This window comes from Aristolochia californica, unplaced genomic scaffold, assembly GCF_029961685.1.
Source record: "Aristolochia californica isolate CCGP_79_NKW_82.1479 unplaced genomic scaffold, dmAriCali1.0.hap1 SCAF_2, whole genome shotgun sequence".
NCBI classification, from domain to species: Eukaryota; Viridiplantae; Streptophyta; class Magnoliopsida; order Piperales; family Aristolochiaceae; genus Aristolochia; species Aristolochia californica.
The window spans coordinates 1,920,436-1,947,523 of NW_027181881.1; the positions used below are offsets into that span (position 1 = coordinate 1,920,436).

At 38.7% G+C, this 27,088-nt stretch overlaps 4 protein-coding genes across 4 annotated transcripts; 3 read left to right on the top strand and 1 right to left on the bottom strand.

Annotated features, from left to right (window-relative positions):
* Positions 1-272: 272 nt before the first annotated feature.
* Positions 273-2,213, top strand: LOC137957252 (probable pectinesterase 53). Its single transcript, XM_068805000.1, has 5 exons — positions 273-568; positions 998-1,187; positions 1,272-1,478; positions 1,555-1,790; positions 1,941-2,213. The coding sequence occupies exons 1-5, from the start codon at positions 339-341 to the stop codon at positions 2,101-2,103; spliced, it is 1,026 nt and encodes a 341-aa protein (XP_068661101.1). The 5' UTR covers positions 273-338; the 3' UTR covers positions 2,104-2,213.
* Positions 2,214-2,401: 188 nt separating this feature from the next.
* Positions 2,402-4,568, top strand: LOC137956634 (pentatricopeptide repeat-containing protein CRR2, chloroplastic-like). The gene has a single exon (XM_068804197.1). The coding sequence runs from the start codon at positions 2,402-2,404 to the stop codon at positions 4,235-4,237; it is 1,836 nt and encodes a 611-aa protein (XP_068660298.1). The 3' UTR covers positions 4,238-4,568.
* Positions 4,569-6,679: 2,111 nt separating this feature from the next.
* On the top strand, positions 6,680-11,106 carry LOC137955325 (alkaline/neutral invertase A, mitochondrial). Its single transcript, XM_068802222.1, has 6 exons — positions 6,680-7,662; positions 8,549-8,714; positions 8,948-9,159; positions 9,259-9,752; positions 10,268-10,316; positions 10,405-11,106. Exons 1-6 carry the CDS (start codon positions 6,901-6,903, stop codon positions 10,735-10,737), a joined length of 2,016 nt encoding a protein of 671 aa, XP_068658323.1. The 5' UTR covers positions 6,680-6,900; the 3' UTR covers positions 10,738-11,106.
* A 3,455-nt stretch (positions 11,107-14,561) lies between these two features.
* LOC137956636 (gibberellin 2-beta-dioxygenase 2-like) lies at positions 14,562-16,663 on the bottom strand. The gene is made up of 3 exons (XM_068804200.1): positions 16,332-16,663; positions 15,110-15,449; positions 14,562-14,822 (listed from the first exon to the last, which is right to left on the bottom strand). The coding sequence occupies exons 1-3, from the start codon at positions 16,661-16,663 to the stop codon at positions 14,562-14,564; spliced, it is 933 nt and encodes a 310-aa protein (XP_068660301.1).
* Positions 16,664-27,088: the final 10,425 nt, after the last annotated feature.

Genomic DNA, 27,088 nt, shown 5'->3' on the forward strand with positions numbered 1-27,088 from the left:
GCTAAATGCACAAGTGTTTCACACATCATTCTCCGTTTGTGTCTCTTAAATTATAACAGTTTTATATGTTCATATGAGCATGTGCTTTGGGCCATAGCAAAGGTTATTTTAGAGAATTTTAGGTTAAAGGAGCCCGATTTCGTAGTGGGTGCCATATTTAATGTTTCCCACTAACTTCTCATGGTTATTTAATGTCACAATTGTTCCAAACCAGGTCACTCATGGCTGCCAAAGCTCTCACCTATATCCTCCTCTTTCTTCTGATTTTCCTCTCTAGTCACCCTTCACAGTCTCTGTCATGGAGCGAAGCAGAATACCGAAAATGGCTTTCCTGGAATATGGAGTACCACAGGAAGAACACTCTCGAAACACGAGCCATCGCGAAGAGGTCTAATGGCGGCCGGAGTACTCGGGACCCGAAGCAAATGAAGTCGGAGGAGTCAAAAGTGAGAATCACTGTTAGCCAAGATGGGAGCGGCAACTTCACTTCTGTAAGAGCAGCTCTTGATAGTATTCCGAAGAACAATTCGAGGAGAGTGGTGGTGGAGATCAAACCAGGATTCTATAGGTGCATTCGAATAATCTATCTCGTTCGTTTAAGCTTTTCTCTTGTCTGTTCTTTCTGAACACTCAGTATGTCCGTCCCTGATATAAATTGTTTAGTGGGTAGTTGCAGAATATTTCTGAAACTATTGCAGCACTGTGGGTGTCAGTTGCAGGGAGGAATATAAGCTTCTAATCCAATAGTTAATATTTTTCTTCTAAAAAATTTGTCGTCCTGAATTTGAGTTTAAGCAATGCAGAGTGATAATTTAGATTGGATAGTGCGTATCGAAATCGCCACCATGCATGAGGGATTTCATCGAAGTTAGCACTACGTAAATTTCCAGGTGGAATTGTCGCGAGTTTGTACGGTAGCAACGTAAACTATGTAAAGAAATTGAATTGCTTCGATCAGACAGAAGATGAACGGAACTTTGGCAATCTGTTTATATAGGGAGAAGATCTTGATTCCGCAGGCAAAGCCTTTCATAACACTACTGGGAGATGTGAATAACCCTCCAACCATCACCGGAAACGACACGGCTTCCGTCGCAGGGGACGACGGCACGCCGCTGAAGACGTTTCACAGTGCCACTGTCGCTATTAACGCAGATTACTTCATTGCCGCCAACATAAGATTTGAGGTATCTTGATCTTCGTTCTCTTCTTTCTCCTCTTTATTCATTAAACTCGCCTGTAACTACAGTCAGTCCGTTCCGGGTCTGCAGAATACAGCTCCAGAAGTGGGGATCGGGACAGTAGGGGGACAGGCGGTGGCGCTGCGCATTTCCGGCGACAAAGCCGCATTCTACAATTGCAGTTTCTACGGCACTCAGGACACTCTCTACGATCACAAAGGCCTTCACTACTTCAACAACTGCTTCATCCAGGGATCCGTGGATTTCATCTTCGGCTACGGCAGATCATTATACGAGGTGGGCTTCCTTATTTTCTCTTCAGTCTTCTCTGAGATTTTTCCATCTCCGAACTAATTATGGAAAATTGTTGCAGAACTGCGTCTTGAACTCGATTGCGAACAAGGTGGCTTCATTGACTGCACAGAAGAGGACGAACGAGAGCCTTTGGAGCGGATTTTCATTCACAAATGGCAGGGTAACTGGGACCGGTAAGGTCTACCTGGGGAGGGCGTGGGGAGATTACTCGAGGGTTGTTTTCTCTTACACCTTCATGGATAAGCTCGTGCTGCCTCAAGGATGGAACGATTGGGGCCAACCCCTGAGACACTCGTAAGCAATACAAAATACTTTTCCCTTATTAAAAAATGGTACACAAACATATTAAAATAATTACTCAATTTAAAATTTTAACGAAGCCTTCTCCTGGATTTCATCGGCAGACTTTCTTTAACCAGAAATAATATGTTCTTGTTGGTGCAGGAGCGTGTATTATGGAGAATACCAGTGCAGCGGTCCTGGCGCCAATTCTACAGGAAGAGTGACCTGGGCGAGATTGTTGACTTACACAGAGGTCAAGCCTTTCCTAGGGACATATTATATCGACGGCAATAAATGGCTTCCACTTCCTCAGAATATTATGTGAACGAAGATATTGAAGTCTGGTTTGTTAAAACTATACTGAAAATCTCGAATTAATCTCGTAAGTTTCACATTGAGACTCACGAGCGATATAACGTCATGTCAACTGTAAAGCTGCACGGAAAATCAATAAGAGATTTGGGTATTTCTGTCTAGATTCTGCAGTTCAGTGGGCTTTCTTCCTCTTCTGGTCGTCGGCCATGGATTGTGCCTTTATTTCAAAGGTTGATAAATTTTAAAAACTAGCACGAGCACGAAACAGACAAATACACGAGCAGCGTCTTTGGTATGAATGTCGGAAGATGATAATTACCCAGGCACTGCGATCAAATCTGTTTTTACAAAACTCAGGCTGTTCCGATGGAGGTCGCAAAAGCAACCAAAAGGCTTCTTCGACCAGTTCGCGTGAATTTGGTGTTCTTCTTCAGTCTTGTATAAAAGAAAAGTCGTTTCGAAACGGTGTAAAGTTACACAACCAGATTTTAGAAGCGGGATTTGAGAGAAACCACGATTTGCTGCCAAAACTGATAAAATTTTATGCGACGTGTGGTTATGTTGACGAAGCTCGTAACCTGTTCGATAAATTTCCTAAGAGGGGTCTAAATGTTTTCATGTGGACTTCTATGATCAATGGGTATATTGAGAATAAGCGCACGCATCAAGTTTTTGACTTTTTTCGAGAAATGCTTGAGGTTGGAGTAAAACCTGACAGTTTCACCTTTTCTGCACTACTGAAAGCCAGTTCGTCGGTGGGTTCTCCAGATTTGGCAATGCAGTTGCACTCGCTGGTGATTAAGGCTGGGTATTCATCTTCTCTGTCAGTGATGAACTCACTAATTCATGTTTATGGTTCACTTGGCGATTTTGATTTCGCTCAGCAGGTGTTTGATGGAGCATCATCCAGGGATTTAGTTACCTGGACGTCTATGATACGTACATGTTCGATTCTGAAGAAATATGCTGAATCACTGGAACTGCTTTCCAGAATGCAACAGGATGAGGGTCTAAAACCCAACGAAGTAACGATTGTTTCAGTCTTGCCTGCTTGCGGGTTCTTTTCCTCATTGAGAAGAGGACAAGCACTACATGCTTACATTATTCGGGGAGAGCTTGATTTGAATTTGTTTGTTGGTTCAGCTCTTGTTTCAATGTATTCTCAGTGTGGGGATCCTGAAGATGCTTTTCGAGTGTTTGAAAGCATGGAGGAACGAAATGTTGTTCTATGGACCTCAATGATAGAAGGATTCTCCATGAACGGGCAGTTTTATTCTGCACTGAAGCTGTTTGAACTAATGCAAGAAAAGGGGATGAAGCCAAATTATATAACACTTGTTGTGATCTTATGTGCTTGTAGTCATGGTGGTCTTGTTGAAGATGGTTGGATGATCTTCAAGTCAATGAAGGAGAAATTTGGTATTGTACCCCAAGTTGAGCACTATGCCTGTGTGGCTGACATGTTAGGAAGGGTGGGGAAGTTAGAAGAAGCAGAAGAATTCATTAAAGATATGAATATAGAACCGACTGCTAGTATTTATGGATCCTTGCTTGGAGCTTGTCAGGTGTACTCAAGGGTGGAGCTTGGAGAGAAATTAGCAAGTAAGCTTTTCAATCTAGAACCAGATAACGCTGCTAATTATGTGATTCTATCCAATATCTATGCTTCAGTCGGGAAATGGGATGATGTGCAAAGATTGAGAAATTTGATGGTGGACAAGGGATTGACGAAAAGCCCCGGGTGCAGTTGGATTGAGATTAAGAACAAAACTCATGTGTTTGGGGCTCATGATAGGTCACATCCGGACTCAGAGAGTATCTACAGGAAGTTGGAGAACTTGGGAGATCAAATTGCCAAAGCAGGCTATGTTCCATCCACAAAATTTGTATTGCTTAACGTGGAGGAGACTAATAAGAAGAGATTGCTCTGTAGTCATAGTGAGAGATTAGCTATTGCATATGGGTTGATGAAAGCTCCAAGTGGAAGTCCAATCAGGATTGCGAAGAACCTTCGTGTTTGCGAAGATTGCCACAAAGCAATGAAGTTTATATCCAAGGTCACCTGCCGGAAGTTGGTGATTCGAGACACAAGTCGATATCATCATTTTTGTGAAGGATCTTGTTCTTGTGGGGATTACTGGTGAAGCCTTGGTGTATAACACTGATCAGTCATTTGCGCATTGCTGCTTGGATTGTGATATTTTCATTGGTGCTGCATCTTATCCGGCCAAGGACTGAAATTTTGGCTCAAATGATCAGATGAAAACGAAGGATGGAAGGACTCTTGTTTCATTAACTCTAATGCTTCGAGGATTATAAAGCAAAACGAGTAGTTGATATTCTTCTCCACGATGGCTGTGCCACTCCCCAACACATCTTGATGAAAAAACAGCCTAGAATTTGTTCAGGATTCCTTCTCCATTTTCCTGTTCGTTTTGGGTGGGGAAATTCAGAAGTTTTTGTTAGAAGCTCAAATTTGTCAAGATGTTTGAAATTTTATGTAAATTATAAGCAAGAAATTATGAAGTAAAAGAATTAAGTGAAATATTTGCAAATAAATTATTTTATTTTCTTGAAAAAGTATTTTAAATTGTATAAAATTTGACCCATTTTTTTTGTAATTTTGATTAATTAAACCAGGATCGATTTGGTTCTAGTATCAAACCCAAATCTAACTTATTTATTAATAAAATAGGGAAATAGAGGGTTGACCCATTACGAAAAATTATTTGGTGTAAAACATAAGAAATGAATATCGATTAATGATTATCTCAGCCATTTGATCATGGTCGAATGGTTGAGATAGTTCGCACCAAATGGTTTTTTGTATTAGATAAGCAGGCAAGTAAATAAATCTATATTCGACCTATTTATAACTCATGCCGGGTTTGGGTCACATAAACGGGTCGGTTTGGAATGAGTCACTTTCGTTGGGTCTAACTTTGCTTGCCAAGTAACAATTGTGATTTCCGGTGGATCCCACTCTTCAGAAGTGGCCAAAGGCTTAAACACGTAACTGGCAAAAAAAATAAAAAAAACACGTGGACAACGAGGTGGTTAAGAATTGGTTCACGTCACGATTCAGCGCTGGAAATATTTTCCACGTGGCAGATTTCCACTTGTGGTCACGGTTCTCCGGTGGAAAGCGATTTAGGAAAAGCGTACGCCAGAAAAAAAAAAAAGCGACCGGACCCAAATCCAATTCTTCAGCCACGTCAGCGATTCTTATCGTCGAACTTGTCCAGTCTCATCCGTTCATTCTGTCCGGGAGCTGCTATAGCACGTGGGATTTATGGTTTGCTTGGCATTTACGCAAAAAAGCGCCCCTCCGTCTCTTTACTCATTATAATTAGAGTTTTCTTACTGGACCTGGCTCAACTACGGTGTTGGGTTTCATGGATAATCCGACCCGATCCAACCCGACATTGCTTAAAAACTCAGGGATTAGGTTGATTTTACCCCACAGGTTGGGAATGGGGTCAGGAATGGAACCGGTTTAGGTTTTTCAAAGTCACGGTTTGGGTTTTGGAAAACTCGTCAGGACTTTGTCAGCTGTAAAATAAGCATAGCCACCGACCAGCTTGCAGAGATAAGACTCTGACAAATTAAAAAAACATGTCTACGTCGACCTTTTCTGACCGCGGCAGCGTGTAATCGTAGCTCGTAGATTTTTCTATTTATAGATTTAAAATTTAAAATTTAAAAAATATGTTATATTTAAGATTTATAATTTTATTTAGAAGATTATGAAATTGATTTACATGAAATTTTAATAATAGTGTTGATATTCAAATTATAGGTTTGTTCATTAAAAAATGTAAATATTAAAAAAAAAAATTATAAAATTAAATATATATAATAAATAATTAGGTTGACTTTTTGTATTTAAATGATTAATTTTTTAAATTGTATTAGTGAGGCTCTTGACACGGTACGAGAGGTGGTTCCCGTCTACCTCTCTTGATTAGGTCGGTCTTTCGCACTTAAATTATTAGTTTTTTATATATTTTATGGGCTAAAAAAATAAAATAAAAATAATTAGCTTTTTTAAATTTGGATGTTTTGTGGATTAGGCACCTTAATTGTACCTTAATCCGGATGAAGGGATTGTGTCTATTATTACTCGGTCACTAACTTAACTAAAAAAAAAAAAAAACTCGGCGTAAATTTGCCTTAAAAAAGGCGGCGTTTCCGTTTTTTCCGGAAACGAGTAATCCGTACCAACATTTATCTTAATGCTTTGAACGTTTGCCTCCGACAGGTTTCTCTCTCTTGACCGGTAATTACTTGGACGAAATTGCCCTTTTAAAAGAAATATTTGTTGCTCCATTTTTTATTTTACCGTTTATTTTAATATCTTCATGCACGATTTCAATCTTATATTTTCGAATAAAAAACAGCTGGGGCCCGGAGGCATGCCTGCATTTTAGGAAAAAGTGATGAAAGGGGCTAAATTCGTCATTTTATATTTTTTTAGGATTTTCTGGTCCCATGGATGAACTTTCCTGTTTCCGCGTGTTTTAAATGGACGTCTTCACTGTTCCTCTCATTCGCGTTTCGTAGCAGCCCAAAGTTTGATTTTTCTTCTGAAGCCACCGATTAAGTTTCGGTTATCCATTCTCTGATCTCTTTCTTTGATAATATAGAAACATATCCGGTTTTATTTCTTTTAGTTTCTAGGATTCAGTTTGGTCTGGTCTCTGTTTGTTTTTTTTTCTCCGAACAGAGCTGTAATTTAGCATTGATTTCCCTTTGATTTGATTCTTCTGATTCTTATTTCGATTTACGATTCCAAATTCGTTGTGATATGAGCACGAGCACGTCTATAGGAATTTCCACCATGAAGCCCTGCTGTAGGATGCTCATCAATTGCAGGAACTCGGTCCCTGTCAGATTTGAACTCCGGAGATGCAGCCATACGGTTATCGACAGTATTTCTGGTCGCCCAGCGAAAGTTTTCGGCGATCGTCAAATCCGCTGCGATTCTCATCGTATTCTGGATTTTGGGCTTCCTACCCGGGCTCCTTCCGCCGTCTCTTGTTTGACGTGGGGCACGTCTAGGAGGTTTTTGAATCGTGATAGGGGCAGAAGCGTATCGAAAATTTGTAACGTTGCTTCTGATGTTCGAAAATTTTCGACGTCGATTGAGCCCCAAATTGGCGGCGACAAGGGCTTTGAGAGGATTTTTATTCAGGGGATGAATGTTAATGTGAAGCCTCTTGTTGTTGAGAGAATCAATAGCGATGCGGTGAAAGAGGAAGAAACTAGGCTAAACGTTAGCGTAGATGTAGATACAGATAGTGCTACTCTAGATGATTCAACAGTTTGTACGGTGAAGAAAGAGTACTCAAAGAGCGAAGCAGAGGCGTGGGAATTGCTGCGTAAGGCTGTTGTTTGTTACTGTGGGACTCCTGTTGGCACTGTTGCAGCAAATGATCCAGCAGACAGTGAGCCACTTAATTATGATCAGGTGTTTATTCGTGATTTTGTTCCATCTGCAATTGCCTTCTTGCTCAAAGGAGAAAGCGAGATTGTTAGAAATTTTCTTCTTCACACCTTACAATTGCAGGTAATTCTCTTGCTTTCTTATTTTTTATATTTCATAATTCAGATTTGTTCTATTTGGTGCCTATTAATTGAAATTAGTTGCATGCAGGTTGCTTCTGCTTGTGCAAATACAACTTTCTAAATTTTATTTGTATTTCAGTGTAAAATTCTCTGATTTGTACGTTAGCTAAAATTATAGATAACTATTGCTTTAACCTGTATTTTGATTGTTATTTTTGAAGTGCCCATACAAACGAGCGTTGGTTCATTTTAACACCATGTTTAATCAGAAAATAATGAATGAAAAAAAGGACTGATAGAGATAAAGTTTAGAAGAGAAAGATAGAAAGGAAAGGAAACAAGGAACGGGCATCATAAGAGGAGCTACAGGGTTAGACCAGTTAGAGACCAACCGTCCTCTTTCCATGTTGTATACAGTTCAGAAAATAATAAAAAGTACAAATGTGCTGTAATTCGACTAAAGTATCCTTGATGGCACAAACTCACTTAACACTACATCATTTGGCAATATAAATGACATGATATGGGAAACATGGAGCAGAGGATGAATCCTCATCTCCACATACAAAATGGATCAGACAATAGAAAACCCAATATTTGGCAATATGCCATACCTTTTATGGGATTTTGAGTCACAAGAACAGTTGTTGCTTAGATTGTGTTTTTATCATATATTGTAAAGTTGGGCCATGCAACATTGACATTGGATGGTTCAATAATCAGTTTTATTAAATGCCCGTCACCTGTTGAATTCAGATGTTGTTGGGTGAATCTTGTAAAAATTTATGTCATAAAAAATGGGTTTAAATATCTGTTGTATTCAAAAGATTTACCTATCTGTCACTTTGAAAGTGTTGTTGATTGCTATTTTTGGGTTTGTTTGGCAGAGCTGGGAGAAAACTGTGGATTGCTACAGCCCAGGACAAGGTTTGATGCCTGCAAGTTTCAAAGTTAGGACTGTGCCTCTAGAAAGCAACAAAGAGGCATTTGAAGAAGTGCTTGATCCAGATTTTGGTGAATCAGCCATTGGCCGTGTAGCACCTGTTGATTCTGGTGAGAAAATGCATCTGTTGTACTATGGAGATGCTGATTATTTACTTTTTCAAGATGACAACGGCATATCATCTAGGATTCATGGTTTCTGTCCTTATTTGCACACTGCATCTGGCAACACCCCTATGTTAAATTAATCGACTAGATGCACTAACTTAGTTCTATTTTAAGTGTGACTGCAAGCATTCATTTGAGCTTAGAAATTAACTTTACTTGGACCTCTTTCTTTCCAGGGCTGTGGTGGATTATCTTGCTGAGAGCGTATGGAAAGATCACAGGGGACTATGCATTGCAGGAGAGGGTGGATGTCCAAACTGGCATTAAACTGATACTAAATTTATGTTTATCTGATGGATTTGATATGTTTCCTTCTCTGTTAGTCACTGATGGTTCTTGCATGATAGACCGACGAATGGGGATCCACGGTCACCCTCTTGAGATCCAGGTATGTTTTATTCGCTGCAATGAATCATCTGTACTGATCGACTCCTAACTCTTAGTCAATTCATGTTGGTCGAGTATGGCTTATAGTCCTATTTTACAGGCACTGTTCTACTCGGCTTTACGATGCTCCCGTGAAATGTTATCTGCAAATGATAGTTCCAAGAATCTGCTCCATGCCATCAATAATAGGCTAAGTGCATTGTCATTCCACATCAGAGAGTACTATTGGTTAGACATGAAGAAGATGAATGAGATATATCGCTACAAAACTGAAGAATATTCAACTGAGGCTGTTAACAAGTTTAACATCTATCCTGAGCAAATTCCTCCATGGCTAGTTGAGTGGATTCCTGAGAAAGGTGGTTATTTGATGGGCAACCTCCAGCCTGCACACATGGATTTCAGGTTGTTCACACTTGGGAATACGTGGGCTATAGTTTCTTCTTTGGCCACTCCTAGGCAATGTGAGGGCATTCTGAATCTGTTTGAAGAGAAATGGGATGATCTAGTGGGAAAGATGCCTCTAAAAATATGTTATCCTGCTCTAGAAGGAGAAGAATGGCGTATTATCACTGGATCTGACCCAAAGAACACGTGAGTGTCCTTTTTTTTGTCGTTTCTTTAGCCTTTCTTGAATGATAGCGTTTTCTTTAAAAGTGAAGAAAAATATCAAAGATTCTTCTGTATTTGGAAGTTTATGGGGTTGTCAGTCTTGAACCACGCCTTGAGAAAAATCTAATGTCCTTTCTAAGGTTGTTTTCACCTAGTGATGGTGACATATATTTGGTTTGCTTTCTAGAAAAAAGATTGGCATTCACTTAATCAATCTAACAGAACTTTTGTTGTTGAAGATAAGTTGCTAGAGAGCCATTTTCTAGTTTATTATTTAAACAGTCATTCCTTGCATCATGTCAAAGCCACAAAAGTTAAATATATGCCCTTGGTCCTACTTCAAAATTTTGAATCCCGAAGTGAAGCACGACTTGCTTATCTTTGTAGACCTCTGATCCTAGATAGATAAAAAAAATGCATTCCTTTGCTGCTGTGATGCACAATTTTTATTAATTGAATGTGTATTCCATCTTACTGATACGATTTATCTCATGCAGTCCTTGGTCGTATCACAATGGAGGATCTTGGCCAACACTCCTGTGGCAGGTATGAATGGATTTTATTATTTATGTAATGTCTCGCACAGTTCTTTCATTCCTCGTGATAGTTAGTTCCTTGGTCTTGATTCCCACAGTTCACCCTAGCTTGTATCAAAATGGGAAGACCTGAGTTAGCCAGGAGGGCAATTGCGGTGGCTGAAAAGAGGCTGATGGATGACAAATGGCCCGAATATTATGATACTCGCTCAGCCAGATTCATTGGAAAACAGGCACGACTGTATCAGACATGGACCATTGCTGCTTTCCTCTCTTCCAAGATGTTATTGGAGAATCCAGAGCTCGCATGTATCTTAACTTGTGAGGAGGACCTTGAGCTCCTTGAAGGCTGCGCTTGCCTTCTCAGCAAAACTGCTCGAGCCAAGTGTTCACGCAGGGCTGCAAGATCCCGGGTTCTTGTCAAAAAATGAACCCAACTCATATATAGGTAACCTCGTTACACTTGATAAAACATACTTAAGACCGTAGGCATTTTCAATGAAAGTATCCATTTTTATTGGAGAAAGAAGGAAGTAGGATTCTATTAGTTCCTGTTGGGGAAATACCCTGTTTTTTTTATCTCCTATTGTTTCATCCCAACTGTGTATATATGTTCTATAAATTATGAGCTGACAGGGAAAGCCAGGCGGAGTTTTGGTGCGCCTGGATGCGTTTGATTTGATTCAAACCACTATTGGCTCAATTATGTAACAACACCGCAGTCGCCTTGGAACATTTTTTTTTGTTCAGGCCTTTCTTGTACTTGACTATTGTAACAATGTGATTATTTATATGTTTCAACATTTACAGAGATTGAAATGGAAGTGTTCCTTCAAGACATGTATAAACTGATGTTTAATTACAAGCTTCTGTTGTGGTTTTTTTCTTTATCGTAAATCGATGGTTGTGCTTTCTGGGCTATCAAAATTTAGATGGCAACTGGCACGGCTCCTCCATATTTAAGCAACAGAGGCAAGATGGTGTTCAGAAAAAAAAGAAAAAAAATAGTTCATGGGCTCGTATCTCCATTGCACCGTAAATAAAGATTCTGAAACGAACTAAGGCCAGATTCAACATTCAGGTATCCCCCACGTTCGATCTTCATCTTCTTTTCCTCATTAAGTTGCTGAGAAGATCTGTAGTACTGGTGTTCAGTAACAGAGGCAAAATGTGCCGGAAAGGCCACGGATCCCGCCCTGTCACACGTGTCTCCCTCTCACCAAAGCTCCCAGAAACAGCAGCACTGAAGCCATATCTACTGCGTGCAGTCAGAGGTGGAAAGACAGCTCAACTGCAATGACAAGGCTATCAGTTCGCGGCCCACCTGCGACCGACACTTTAGAGGTGGCTATCGACGGATCTATCTACACTAGGGACAATTAATTTTTTTTTTAAAAGACCTAATTTTGAAAAACTGGGTGGCTAGAGGACGAAGACGATCCCTCAGCCTGATCCAAGAGAACTTGGTCCAGTTCCAGATTTTTTAATCGGAAACCGAAATAATAACCTAGACTCCCATGTGAACCCGATATGGTTCTAAATTTACAAATTGGACCAACAAAAAAACTATTTCCTATGCCCACGGCCCATAACTTTATTAAAAAAAAAGAAACTCCCACTAAATGACACATAGAAAAAAGAACAAGAGAGCCACAAATGAGAGGGAAAATAAGGAACACATCAAGAAGGTCTGCTCTAAGAAGGAGGTTTGGCTTGAGAAAAAAAATTAATTCATCTCATTGGAGTATTTTGAAGCTGATATGGATGAAATACGGTGAATTGATTCTGGTTCTACAATACATGTTATAAATACAATATAAGCCTTCTTAAACAGAGCAAACCGATTAAACATCTATTTCACATGTGGAAGCCATTGTGACCTACAAAAACTCATTTTGAGTACTACCTTTCTTTTGGATTTATAACAAACATTTTAACCTTTCTATCAAAGTGGTACCATTGGATTTTTCAAATAATATTTTGAATACTTCTTTTAATTTATTCAAAATTCATTTTAATTTTGTTTCTTGTTGTTTGATGGTTAAACATGGTAATGCTAGAGTTAAACAATGTGTCATGTATGAGAAATCTTCTATGTTATAATTAAAGGATTTATAAATGGTAAAATATTTGCATATCTTGATTTTAATGAGTTTGATTCATGTGTGGACTACATTAAAGGTAAATAGACCAACAAAAAACAAAAAAAAGGTGCCGGGAGTTTTGACATGTTAAAAATAATACACACTGATATTTGTTATCTTCGTATGAACGCGATACTAACAAATATTTTATCTCTTTTATTGATGATTATCCGTGATATGTGTACTCTATTTGTTTCATAATGATTACAAAGCTTTAGATGTTAAGCAAAGGTAGAAAACCATGTGGAAAATCGATTAGAATCGTTTAAAATATGCATAATTTCTCTAATGGTTTCAATCCACAATTAGGAAAGAGATTTAAAGTTTTTAAACATACTCGCTATATTCAATAACGTCTTGTTTCGTCTTTTATTTACACCATTATTATTTGGTGAGCCAGATAGAACGTATTGTGCGACAATATCATACTCCTAAAAAAACTTAAAAAATGGATCAGGTATTTGTTCACTTACCACAAATAAAGATGGAAAACATTACGGTAGGTACATGGTAAAGAGACTCATTACCAAAGGATTCACACAGAGAGAAGGAATAAATTATTGTGGAACATTCTCTTATGTTATTGAGAAAGATTTCTTCCGTATCATCTTGGCATTAGTTGCTCATTTTTATTTAGATTTATTCCACCTGAAGGGTTTACCTCCAATGATGCTGCTTATTTGGTTTGAAAACTTAACAAGACATATGTTTTTAAGCAAGACTCCAGTTAGTTGTATTTAAAATTTCAAAATATTCTCTCTTTATTTCGATTTTCTAAGAACATTATGGATGAAATTGTTTCTCTCACAATATTTCGATACAAAACTAATGGGTCAGATCTAACTAAGCGCTCAAAGGCAGATCCTGGGAGGCTTCGCTGGGCCAGAGGCCACCGCAGACGAAGACTAATCCTCGAGGACGAGACAGTAGAATTGGCCGAACACGAATCAGTCCCTTCGTAGAATAGAAACGAAACGTACCCCTACAAAGGCCCATTTATGAGGCCTTTTTAAATTAAGTCTCTGGCCTTTACTCATTTTTGGGCAATGGAATTGACATTTACACAGGCCAAGTTTGCTGATGGACGTTACGGGCCCTTACCCATTTAAGGAGAGTCAGGAAAGCCCAGATAGGCGCACTTATTGTACTAGTGCCACTTCTTTGGTGTTCATCTTATAGCTGTGAGGATTGTCTCGAAAAAACCAAGATGAACGGACCGATACGTCATTGTCGAGTGGGGTCCTTTTTGGAAAATATTTATTGTATTTAATTTCCCAAAATTAATTCCTTTTGAATATCTTAAATTTATTTTTTTAAAATAATAAAATTATGTTATTGAATGTTACACATATTTTTATAGGAATACTAACAAAATAATCAACATTTTTGTTTAAATCTCTTTAATTTTTTATTTCCCTTTAAATTTTATGAACCCAGTATCAACTAAGGCAATTAGGGTTTAGGGTTTAGGGTCTAAAAATTCTAAGACATATATAAGAGGTAATCCCCACCTAGGGGTTTAAGGTGAAATGGACTACCCGAATTTCGTAGAGGTTTAAGGCGAAACGGACTACTGGATTTCTTTGATTCATTCCGATAAACCCTAAACCCTAAACCTTAAACCCTATTTTACGCGGATTTAATACGTAGAAGTATTGTCTACTATACCCATTCTATATGGGATGTTAGTACATGTAAATAGCAATGGGACTTGTACCCTCTAATTACAAGAAAGAAAGAAAAAGTCCTCTTCATCTTTACCCTTGTGGTTGAACCCTCAGACTAAACCTTGTAGGGAGAGGATACCCTCTAATGAAACAAAAATGAGAGCCGTTTAAATGAAAAGAAAGTTATCATAGAATGCAAATATAATTTAGAACATCACAAGGACAATTCTCTGACCTCTTCCCTCCCTCTAGTAATAATTCAAATCTCCATACTTGAAAAAAAAAACAAAAAAAAAAATGCAGAAACACTATCCATCTTCTTCAATGGAGTTCTGGTTCTATATACATTCTCGCGATCTTCCTCCTGGTTACCTATCTCTTTTTGGAGTTTAGACACAAAACAAGAAAGAAAGCAAACAAACAAACAAAAAAAAGATTCACGGGCTAAAGAGCTTGTCCATGGGCGGCTGTTCTGAAGAGGTCTAGACGGGAATCGCTGAGTCTGAGAGAGTAAGCAGCTTTCTTGTATTCAGTCCAGGTGAAGGGTCTGTAGAGAGAAGGGTTCTGTGGTGAGACCAACTCCGGGAGAGGCGAGATTTGGGCGTGAAGAGAAGGAGCACCGAAGTATATCATCGACATTCTGGACTTGAAGGAGTTGGCCATGGCTCTGTGCCTTACACTCACGAATCTCCCGTTTGAGATAGCCTGACATGAGAGAGTTGAAAAGAAGAAGAATGGATCTTAGTATTGTGTCGCCGACATCATCTGTTCATATCATTGAATGCTGAATTGCTAACTACCAACTCCATTAAAATTAACAGGGACGACGGACTCTGCTCAGTTCATCACAATGTGATAGGCGGAGCTGCTTCAGTTAAGCTGCTCCATTTTCATCACTGAGAGACCCCTTCCGAGTTCCGTCCCCATCTGTTGGAACTAATGCTCCAACTAGCAGGCCTAGGAAGATTTACTTTCTGTTTCAATTTACTGACCTGCAAGGCATCGCCAACGTTAACGCAGAAGGAGTTCGGGTCCGGGGGGACGGGCACCCACACCCCATCCTCTAACGAAATCTGGAGACCCCCGACGCCATTAGACCTCAGCAGCGTCAAGATTTGTGGGTCGGAGTGCTCCCCAAATCCGACCCGGTGCGACGCGTCTCTCTCCTTGCAGCACGGGTAGTGATTCATTCTGAACACCGAATCGCTCTCGTCGTCCCTGATCAGCCTGCTCAAGACCTTCTTGTCTGGGATTCTCATCCCCTCGGCCAACAGCTCCAGCATCTCACATGCAAGCTCTCTGACTGCCTCTATATATTCAGTCACCACAGAGCTGCACGCACAGCACATGAATCCATTAAAAAACAGGAAGCAGATGAAACGAGAGAGAAGACATGTAAGAGAAATAGAACAGCCATTGTTAGCCAGACATGGTCGCTTCGCCTCGAGTTCCATAAAAAAAACTTACCATTGTTTATGGGATATGATTAGTTTGTTCAATTCAGTATTAAAAGCAACCGACAGATACCTTGATTTCATTTTTTTAGTAGCAGAGATGCCATTGATGTGTATTGAAACATTAGGATTCAGACTTTCCATTTTTAAATGATTGCAGGTTCCGCATCATTTGTTTATCACTACCCATTTCTCTGTTATAAAATTGAATTTTCAGTTGGCTCTGGTGTCAGGTCGGAACCCATGAAACTGAGGACAGTAACCCATGTGTCCTAACCACTCGGCCGAGAGTCTGGACCCTACGGCAACTAATTCACCAACATGCAGTACCAGTTGGTGATGATTCTCTACTGATCGATTGCATTACAAATCACTGTTGAGCGGTTCCTGCTTCCTCCAGACTAATATATTCTAACTTCTCATAGTCGGCCTTTAAGCCGAAATTTACGTACTTGTCGGCGACTTTATGCCTTCCCTCTCCTCTAGGAGATGAATCATCATGCTCTACCAGTCAATAAACAAGAATGTTTTTTTTTTTTTCTTTTTTCTGGGTACTTCTTACATACTCTCAGCTCTCAGATCTTAATGCATAATATTCTCTCCTTTGCTGGTCTGTCTCTTGAAGAAAGCAGGTGAAAAATGAACGAACCAGTGTTAGCTGGTACTAGTTCTATCAGTTAAGGCAAACTAATGAGAAGAAAAAGAGCTAAAGGAGAGGTTTGATTAATCGAGAGATGAGAAAAAAGAGAGAGTTAGATACCAGAATTGTGAAGGGTGTCTGGAAATAGCTTTGGATCGCTGAGCGATGGAGATGGGGTTGGTGTGAAGGAGAAGATACTCGACTTCTCCGGTGTCTCCATTGAAGCCGATGTTCCTGCATCCGTAGCCCATGGGATTAGCAGGGCCAGCTCGTTGTTTGGCGGAAGCCGGCCGTGAGAAGAAATTCTGGCCTTCGGCTTCCATCCTTGTAATCACCTCCTGGGGGACACCATGGTTGATCACCTTGAAGAAGCCATAGTCTTCACAGGCTTTCACCATGAGCTCCGCCACCTGGGTCCTCTTCCGAGCCAGATCAATCACCGGAAGACTCATTGTTAGGATTTTTTCGCCGCCAATTGGGTTCGGAGATGCCACCACCATGCTTGATTCTCTGCTTAGAAAATTGAAGCGCCAACTCCTGCTCTCACCACTCTCTCGCAACCTCGAGAAGAGAAAAAAAGAAAAGAAACGAAGCAACAAGAGAGAGAAGATGGAACCCAGCTGAAAAAACAAGGAAGTGAATTAGTGAAGGAAGGGAAACTGGAAAGGCTTGTGGGTCACAAGCGCTTCCGAAAGAACACAAATGGAAAGGAAGAGAGGGAAGAGCGAAGAATCTGAAAAGAGAAGATGGGAATTTAAAAGCGTGTGGACACAGAATCGTAGCCGATGGAGAAGTACAATTATGCACAGAAACGTTGACTTGCCTGCTCTTTTGACTTGCCTATCGCCATTTAAAGTCTTCTTAAATTCTCTCTCGTCATTGAGATTGCTCACTGTTCTTCCGCCTCACAGATTTTATATTATCATCACTGTTAATTCTGTAACTTTCACAAAGATCAGCACGGTTACCGTTCTTATTCTGAACCTGATATTTTATTCATTAAAATTTTCCTTCAGTCATGTCATAGAATAGCTGATGGCCAGTGCAGAGGGACTCTGAAGTCTGACCATGGCTTTTCATTTTAGAATATGCAACAGAGGCTGCTGATGTGACTGTATTCTGTATACTGAGACAGGCTCTGCACCCACCTGAAGAAGATAACATTCAATCTTGACTGAAGGTATCATGTCCCAAACAGTAACTCTATGGCAGAAGTGAAAGGAGATAACATTCTAGATTTTAGGACAGAAGGTAAAAATTAAAACCAGGGATAGAAAAACAGAAACCTAAAGCAATCTGAGGCAGGGCAGAATCATATACACTCATGGGAAATAGGATATTAAATCGAATATCTAATTAAAAATTAAAGAAATGGGGTTCTACCTAATTTGCACCAAATTTAATTCTTATTATGAAATTTTAAATTATTGATTATTGTCACAAACCCATGAAATTAAAGTCATATTGATCCTTGTATAAGCATAAACAAATGATTAGACTTTCTCTCTTTAGGTGGACAAACCCAAATCTTGTAACAATTATATTCTACAAAAATAAGAGTGGGATAAGAAGCTGATTTCATGGACAACTTTTAATTGAATTAAAAAAGCATGGCTGTCTTTCTCAAATTTGCCCAGACAAATCAAAATTAATGAGGTTCCTTTGGTGGGTAAGCTGTGATTATAGCTATAAATTGATAAATAAGGTGGGTTGTCCAAACAACTTACACCCATATGCCCCTGTCACTGATTGATCCATTTTTTAATTAGGAAAAACAAAATAAGCCAGACAAATGCCCATTACAAGTTTCCAATTCATTAATTAAATTGAAATTAAATAAAGGGTAAAATTTTTGAGTTTGGTCTTCCTAAATCCCAATAGTTGAAGGATTATGTACGAGAGAAGGAGATAGAGAGAGCTACAAACCTCAAAAAAATTTAGGGTTTTTTTTATGTACGAGAGAAGGAGATAGAGAGAGCTACAAACCTCAAAAAAATTTAGGGTTTTTTTTTTTTTTTTTTTTGCTTTCTGAGGCACACTACCGCTGATTTTGATGGTTGTAGGCCGGCTAATAAAGCTAACTCATCGGGGCTCTTTTAGTTTGCTTCCATGGAGGCACATTTATTTGATTGTTTGGTTTAAGTGTATACTCCATTTACGTTGTTCATGTTCGAGTTTAATATATTTGATATGGAACTGGACCCAACTTTTAAGTATAAATATCGATTCATCCAAGCTCTTTAGTTAACTATCAAATATGAATTAAATGACTTAAATTTTTTTATCATATTTATTATTTATTTGATGATATTATTATAAATAAATAGAATTCTTATAAATAATATGAATTTTCACCCAAAAAAATTAGTGTTGATCCACCCTTATTCCCTCAGAGCAAATCTCATTCATATAACATACATATCGTAAATCTACTTTGCACTCACACCTCCCTCTTCCTTCGTCCCCACCACCCGTAGTCTTTCTTCCCAACCAACTCCTAACGTATGGGTGAAGACTGAGACCTGAGTCGTTCTGGAACGAAGATTGCAAGAAACCTTGAAGCTAACATGGCTCCCGGCGTATGAAAACCCAACCCTCTCCGTTGGATCTGCTGGTCGTTACATGGTCAATTATCCTACATTTTAAGCCTTCTGGCTCTCCTTCCCAGCCATGTCGTCTTCCCCATTTTCTTTTTTATTCAACAGAAGCCTCGTCATGTTGACGTGCTCTGTTGTGGAGAGCCATATTCCTAACGTGTATTCTACCTTTCTCCCTACTTTCATTTTCTAATCCTCATGACTTGGTATTTAATAAACTGACATAAGATACTCATTTATACAAACTGGTGATATAAAATAAGTTCTGTCAAGAACTCTAGTTTGTTTTCCATAATGAAGGCAACATAACCCCGATTATCGGTCCATAAATCACTCCGTTTGTCGCCTAATATCTGTATTTATGCCGACCGAAACAACAAAAACGAAGAAGACGGAGGAGAAGAAGAAGAAGAAGAAGAAGAAGAAGAAGAAGAAGATGTGATGATGATGATGATGATGATGCGAGGATGAAGAAGAAAAAAAGAGAGAATCGGAAGCATGGGACAGGGAGGCAAGACAGAGATTAAGGAGATGGGGAAGAAAGGTTTCAGTCCTTCAGACAAAAGAGAAGTTGCTTATCAGCGAAAGCTACAGCCAACAGCTAGGGTTTCACCAAGGCATGCCACTTGGGCTTGTTACAAGTATGCAGGCCCATCAACAGTCCTTATCAAGGACTGGCCTCTTCCACCGGCTATTGATCAATGATTTACGATAGAAAAACAAGAGGTGCATGCATGATGTGATTAACTCTCAAATCTCTTTATTTTCTTCGTGATTAGTGAGCACTAATTAGTGAGAGAGCGAGGATTAGATTGGACCAGGCTTTGTTTAATCAGGGTATTTAGCAGATTAGCAAAGTGGGTCTCTATTATCAAGGATTCCCAATTCACCCACAACCAAATCAACAATATAAAAACACTACAAGATCGATAATATTTTCAAAATTAGGCCTTTAAATCTATCTCATACTTGGATTATCTTAACTCGATGCCTATGATTAAGTAAGTTATGTCTTTACCATATATGGAACATGAAAATGAAATACTAACCAATTAGAGACATCAACTCAAACGAAAAAAAATCGTTCGACTTAGTGTTGAGTCGGGGATTCTTTTTAGTACGAAAAGGAATCAAGATAGTCAATTTATGTATATCTTACATGAATGAATAACCCTAATTTCATCTCATCTTATGCCTCAAAGGCAACTCGAATGTTCGACTTAGTGGTGGGTAGGGGTTCTTCTTAGTACAAAAGGGAATCAAGATAGTCGATTTACTTACATGAATGGATAACCCTAATTTCATCTCATCTCATGCTTCATAGGCAACTTGAATTTTTTTCCAAAACCCTAGTCCTAGTACTAAAACACAAGGAGAATTTAAAAAAAAATTATTTATTGTGAGTCATTTTTCAATGTCACCATTAGAACTCCCAATAACACAATAATAAAGAAATGGAGGAGGATTGGTACCGGTAGGCCGACCACCGCATAAATGGAAGGGGCAATCAGCATTCCTTGGTTTTCACCTCTTGGAGGTTGGGTGTTGGCTGGGGGTGGGTTTACAGGTCTTGTCATCAAGCTGTTTGGAATGAGATATGTGCCCTTTTAAAGCCTACAAATAACTAAAATAAAACCTTTGATTGGTAGCAGCTCTCTCTGTCTCTTTCTCTCTCTTCTGGGTTTATTTAATGAACAAGCAAATGAAGCACAACCCATGACAGGAAAGAGTCCCGTAAGGTGACAAACAGATAGAGACCGGAGACCCTCACGAGGAAGAAGATGAAGAGACAAAGAGAAGATTACAAAAGGAGGGGAGAGAGAGAAAAGGCTGGACCTGGTGAGGCCGTAAGGAGGGTTTTTGTCTGGCTGCTTTGGTGCGTTCGGATGGAGCAGATTGGCGAGTGTGTCTTTACTGATTTTGATTATTGCTGTGGACGTTCGGAAATGGATGTGGGTTTTGGAAACTCGATCTGGGATCGGGGTTCCTCGACGTTTCTGCAACTGCTCGTCTCTAATGGCTTGTTGCTTTGTTGTTTGCCCTTGCTAATTAATTAATTAATAGCTGGTTGGAAAGCTGTGGATGGACGTAGTCAAATCACCTTACGCTTAGTGTGTTCAATGGAAAGTCCAGAAAGTCTGTAAAGTATTTTCTTGTATGGAAAGTCCTGTGTAAAAATTATTGGAAAGTGGAGAATAAATTTATTAATAAAATATTCTGATAGACTTAATTTTATTAAGATAGTTTTATTTAAAAAAATATTAACAAAATAAAATTAATTTTTAAAAAGTAAATAAAATATTAAATTAATTATATATATAAATTATATAACTAAACAAACATGATTGATTTTATAATGTCTAAATACTTTTACCCATATAGATGATGTTTATTCGGGCATGGCTTAAAAGCATGAGCCTGCAATAAAACTTGAAATATCCAACTTTGCCTTGTCGAAGCCCATTAGTAATTCATCCATGGGAGTGAATTGCAGATTACTCAAATCTATGGGTGGCTTTGAATCGAGGCGGCTTGCGAGCAGCTTGATTAGGTATCTTTTGAGCTCGAATCGCTCGAACTCCGAAATCGGCTCGTTTGAGTTAACGAGTCAAGCTCGACCGAATCAAGGTTGAGCTCGAAAGTTTACGAGTCGGCTCATTAACGGGCGAGTCGTGGGAAGGGGGGGGGGGGGCGGGGGTGGAACGCAGAGTCTCTCCCTTCCGCCACTCTGGCCACCTTTGTGTTGTCGACAGCTCCTCACCGGCAACTACATCCCCTTCCTTCCGATTTCTTCCTCTTCCTTCGATTTCTTTGCCTCCTCTATTTCCGTTGCCGCCGCCTTCGTCATTGACGACAAGTCCTTGGCGGAAAACCAAGGTACAGAGAGATACCTAAGTTGGGAGAAAATAATTTCTCCCACCCTAGCGTGAAGTCGATTTCACACGTGAGAAAGTTACACGTGCGAGATCATAAACAAGTAAAAAAAACTCTGTCCGTTCCTCATGACTCTTGAAGAAATTGAAAAGACATTTTAGTAGAAATACGTTTCTAGAAACTATTAGTGGTTTTTTCAATAAATGTTGAAAAGACATTTTTAGTAGAAATATAAGGACCATTAGTGCCTCATGTTTTTTGGAAATATTTTTCTAATTAAAAATTTTTATTCAAAAATCATATAATTTTCTATGTAAGATTTTCTTGCCAAGATGGGCTAGAAAACTGTATATAAAAATATTGAATAAGTATTTGACAGTTGATGCTATAATACTTTTAGCATGAGGCAATTTTCATAGTAATTTTATGTTTGACATTTTATTGATTAAAAATTTATCGATAAGTATAATAATATATTAGATTAATTATTAATTTTTATTTATTTCCCTAGAACTGTCGTCGTCGACAGCTCCTCGTCGGCCGTTATATCTCCTTCCCTCTGATTTCTTCCTCTTCCTCTAATTTCTTCGCCTCTGTTTCCGTCGCCGCTGTTCTGGCCACCTTTGTCGCCGTCGACAGCTCCTCGCCGAGAGCTACATCCCCTTCCCTCCGATTTCTTCCTCTTCCTTCGATTTCTTCGCCTCCTTTGTTTCTGTTGCCGCAGCCTTCGTCGTCGAGGACAAGTCCTCGGCGGAAAACCATAGTACAGAGAGATACCTAAGTTGGGAGAAAATAATTTCTCCCACCCCAGCGTGAAGTCGATTTCACACGTGAGAAAGTCACACTTGCGAGATCATAAACAAGTAAAAAAAACTCTTTGTCCGTTCCTCATGGCTCTTGAAGAAATTGAAAAGACATTTTAGTAAAAATACTTTTCTAGAGACTATTAGTGGTTTTTTCAATAAATGTTTAAAAGACATTTTTAGTAGGAATATATGGACCATTAGTGCCTCATGTTTTTTTGAAATATTTTTCTAATTAAAATTTTTTATTAAAAAATATATAATTTTCTAAGTAAGATTTTCTTGCCAAGATGAGCTAGAAAACTGTATATAAAAATTTTGAATACATATTTGACAGTTGATGCTATAATATTTTTAGCATGAAGCAATTTTCATAGCAATTTTATGTTTGACATTTTATTGATTAAAAATTTATCGATAAGTATAATAATATATTAGATTGATTATTAATTTTTATTTATTTCCCTAGAACTGCCGTCGACAACTCCTCGTCGGCCGCTACATCCCCTTCCCTTTGATTTCTTCCTCTTCCTCTAATTTCTTCGCCTCTGTTTCCGTCGCCGCCGCTTCCATAGCCACCGACGACAAGTCCTCGCCGGCGCCGTGCCTTCGCTCTGTGTCTTCTTGGCGAAAAACCAGAGTATAGAGAGATACCTAAGTTGGGAGAAAATAATTTCTCCACCCCAGTGTGAAGCCGATTTCGCACGTGTGAAAGTCACACATGCAAGATCATAAACAAGTAAAAAAAAAACTCTTCGTCCTTTCCTCATGGCTCTTGAAAAAATTGAAAAGACATTTTAGTAGAAATACATTTCTAGAGACTATTAGTGGTTTTTCAATAAATTTTGAAAATACATTTTTAGTAGAAATATAGGGACCATTAGTGCCTCATGTTTTTTGGAAACATTTTTCTAATTAGAAAATTTTATTAAAAAATCATATAATTTCTAAGCAAGATTTTCTTGCCAAGACGGGCTAGAAAATTGTATAACATTTTTTTGAATAAGTATTTGACAGTTGATGCTATAATAGTTTTAGCATGAGGCAATTTTCATAGCAATTTTGTGTTTGACATTTTATTTGATTAAAAATTTATCAATAAGTATAGTAATATATTAGATTGATTATTAATTTTTATTTATTTCCCTAGAATTGTCGCCGTCGACAGCTCCTCATCGGCTGCTACATCCCCTTCCCTCCAATTTCTTCCTCTTCCTCCGATTTCTTTGCCTCCTCTGTTTCTATTGCTGACACAAGTCCTCGCCGGCTCCGCGCCTTCACTCTGTGTCGTCTCGGCGGAAAACCGGAGTATAGAGAGATACCTAAGTTGGGAGAAAATAATTTCTCCCACCCCAACGTGAAGTCGATTTTGCACGTGTGAAAGTCACACGTGCGAGATCATAAACAAGTAATTAAAAAAAAACTCTCTGTCCCTTCCTCATGGCTCTTGAAGAAATTGAAAAGACATTTTAGTAGAAATACGTTTCTAGAGACTATTATTGGTTTTTTCAATAAATTTCGAAAATATATTTTTAGTAGAAATATAGGGACCATTAGTGCCTCATGCTTTTTGGAAACATCTTTCTAATTAGAAATTTTTGTTAAAAAATTATTTAATTTTCTAGGTAAGATTTTCTTGCCAAGATGGGCAAGAAAACTATAGAGAAAAATTTTGAATTAGTATTTGACAGTTGATGCTATAATACTTTTAGCATGAGGCAATTTTCATTGCAATTTTGTGTTTGACATTTTATTTGATTAAAAATTTATCGATAAGTATAGTAATATATTAGATTGATTATTAATTTTTATTTATTTCCATAGAAGTGGCAATAAGAGGTCCATTTAACTTTCCTAAGAAAATTTTAAAATATTTCTTGTAAGTAAGTCTCTAATAGTAATAGAATTTTATTTAAAGGTTTTTTTGGAAATGTATATCCTAGGGCACTAAGGAGGTCATAGTAAATTTATGGCCAGATTCAAAAATTACAAAATAAGCTAGACAATATTTGGGGTAAAAAAAATTAGTATTGGTGGGTTCTAATCAATTATCAAGATTCAATCCCGAGCCTCCCCTATCATTCTTTTTTTATAAATGTATGCATAATTTTATAGATAATTTATTTGACATATATTTTATGTAGAGTATTAAATGTAAGTTAACCTCGAACTCTGCTAGAGCTCGAGTTCGAACTCAAACTCGGTTAAAATTATTTTTAAGTCAAGCTCGACTCGAATATAGGAAGGTTCAGACTCAGCTGGATTCGATGCTACCCTTATGCTCAATTTTAAGTAGACGTCATGCCCAATTTTATGTAGAGGTCATACCCAATTTTATGTAAAATATATGCCCAATTTTATGTAAAATGTATACCCAAATTTATGTAAAATGTATGTATAATTTTATATACAATTTATTTGACATGTATTTTTTGAAAAGTTTTAAATGTATGTTGGAGCTCGAACTCAAGACATGTAATTTTTGAAAAGTTTTAAATGAATGTTAAAGCTCGAGCTCAACTCGAACTCGGGTAAAATTATTGGGTTCAAGCTTGATAACAATTTTAGGTTTGAGGCTAGGCTCAGTTCAATGCCATGACTACTCGTATCTCATACTTGATATGTTCCTGGTTTTATCGATGGACTCATGAATACCTCTAGCCCATGGCACACGTGAAGGACTACAAACTAATGGAAAAGTATTAATTAGACCATGTAGTAGTCCTTTCAAGGGTTATTTACATCAAGGGTATGTTTGAACCCTTGTAAAAGAAAAAAAATGAGAATTTTATCATTATTATTCTAAAAAATAGTTAGTAAAAATAAGATAAATGATTAAATTATCTTTTTCTACTAATTTATTTTTTATAATAATAATGATCAAATTTTTATTTTTTTATTCTCTTCTTTTTCTATGGGTTCAATGATACTCGAAAATCCTTATGGAAGGAATTTTAATTTCTGATTTAATTAGAAAACCAATTAACCTGCCCAATCAAGATTATATGGAAAAGTTTTGCCGAGGATTCCGTCATTGTCACTAGAAAGGAGAGTAGGGGAGGAGGCCTCCACCCATCAAATAATGGGGGAGGGGTCCCCCAACCCTCCCCCTCAGGAGTTCCCACCTACTTTCTTTCTAGAGACCAGGCAGTGACCTCTCATGGTGGCAAAGACGGCAGGGAATTCTCCCTTGAGGTACTGAGCCTTTTGTCTTCTCCTAAGAAGAGGAGCCCCACCCTTCCCTCCACCAGGGGGGGGGGTGGGCGGGGGCTCTTCTTGTAGTGTTGAAAATTAGGGAGGTACGGGGCTCACCCCCTTAGAGTCAAGGTCCCTTACTAGCCTCCGGAAAGGGCAATCCCCTTCGCCCTGATGGATATCTCCATTTTGCACCAAAAAGTGTTACTCGATTCTGGAGGCGTCTCCATCTCTTTTATGACTCCATGGACCATCAACACAGCAGCTCGCCAGAGCTTCGAGAAGAGCCGGCCACACCCCCATGAATCATTCACGAAAAGATCCAGGAACCAGTAAAGAGAACTCAGAACTGACCAGATGCCCAAACTGGTGAAAGGCCATTTCTGTCACCCCTCCTCCAAAGACGAAGAAAGGAACTGAAATGACACCCCTTTGTGCGTTACACCTCACTGATCAATAAAAGTTTTTCTAACATTCTTATGGAACGACATGATGAGAACTCCCTAAATTTCAAACAACTCCTTAAATGTCATCCCCTCTGTCGTCCCCACTTTTGTATTCTTTCCCCAAACTCACCTAGACAAACCCTAGTGGCTCTGGCTTTCTAGAGACAACCTCCCTTGAATCTAAAGTTTCTTCTCTGCTACTCAACCCTGATTGTTGTTTATTGGCAGCAAGTGTATTGGCTGCTGCTTTCTTATCTTGTTATCATTAGATGAATATGAGGCAGTTAAACATGGATTGACCATCCCAGGATCTTCATATCGAAGTAAGTGAAATGGGTGAGCCCTTATGCATGTCAATGATGAAAAACAAAAGCTAGTCATGTGCCCATGTGACTTCTTCAATCACACTACTGAGTTAAATGTTAGACTAAGTGAAAAGCTAAAAAAGAAAGATCTTTCAGGATCTGCAAGCAAAAAGCTGTTTATCTTTTCTGGGTCTGTTAGAGGACTTTCACCCTGGTTTAGAATAATTTAAGCTGTTCATTTCGAGATATTCAGGTCAAGTGATAGGTGGGAGCTCAACATTCTCATGGAGCAAAAAGTTGCTCAATAATCTGGCTCTGATCTGTGTCTTACACACAGTGACAAGAACTTGTTCCTGAGAGCCGAGAAGACGAGGAAAAGGCTGTGTACTCTTTCCAGGGAGTCAGACGGGGTTTGCAGTTTGCTCTGTACCAACATATCTTCTCTATCCCACGAACATGATAGGTTCCCAAGCTGGAATAAAATAGAGCAAAGATCAAATAATGCGATTACCCATGCTCTGGAGTCAGTCACGAGTGAGTCTTCACAGAGTGTTTCATGAGAATATTTACTGTCTACTTGTCCATCACCCAAACAACATATAAAACAACGAAACTGATGCCTCCTCTGCAAAGCATATTTCTGCTCACATACAACCA

What these genes read in the sequence shown, in the direction of transcription:
- LOC137955325 (XM_068802222.1), top strand. Translation starts at nt 6,901, where the DNA reads ATGAGCACGAGCACGTCTATAGGAATTTCCACCATGAAGCCCTGCTGT. An exon ending in TGTAGCACCTGTTGATTCTG is followed by an intron (nt 8,715 to 8,947) that starts GTGAGAAAATGC and finishes CTTTCTTTCCAG; the next exon opens with GGCTGTGGTGGATTATCTTG. An exon ending in GGATCTGACCCAAAGAACAC is followed by an intron (nt 9,753 to 10,267) that starts GTGAGTGTCCTT and finishes TATCTCATGCAG; the next exon opens with TCCTTGGTCGTATCACAATG.
- LOC137957252 (XM_068805000.1), top strand. Translation starts at nt 339, where the DNA reads ATGGAGTACCACAGGAAGAACACTCTCGAAACACGAGCCATCGCGAAG. An exon ending in CCGCCAACATAAGATTTGAG is followed by an intron (nt 1,188 to 1,271) that starts GTATCTTGATCT and finishes CCGGGTCTGCAG; the next exon opens with AATACAGCTCCAGAAGTGGG. An exon ending in GGCCAACCCCTGAGACACTC is followed by an intron (nt 1,791 to 1,940) that starts GTAAGCAATACA and finishes TTGTTGGTGCAG; the next exon opens with GAGCGTGTATTATGGAGAAT.
- LOC137956634 (XM_068804197.1), top strand. Translation starts at nt 2,402, where the DNA reads ATGATAATTACCCAGGCACTGCGATCAAATCTGTTTTTACAAAACTCA.
- LOC137956636 (XM_068804200.1), bottom strand. Translation starts at nt 16,663, where the DNA reads ATGAGTCTTCCGGTGATTGATCTGGCTCGGAAGAGGACCCAGGTGGCG. An exon ending in AGACACCCTTCACAATTCTG is followed by an intron (nt 15,450 to 16,331) that starts GTATCTAACTCT and finishes CTGTGCGTGCAG; the next exon opens with CTCTGTGGTGACTGAATATA. An exon ending in ACGTTGGCGATGCCTTGCAG is followed by an intron (nt 14,823 to 15,109) that starts GTCAGTAAATTG and finishes CTCTCATGTCAG; the next exon opens with GCTATCTCAAACGGGAGATT.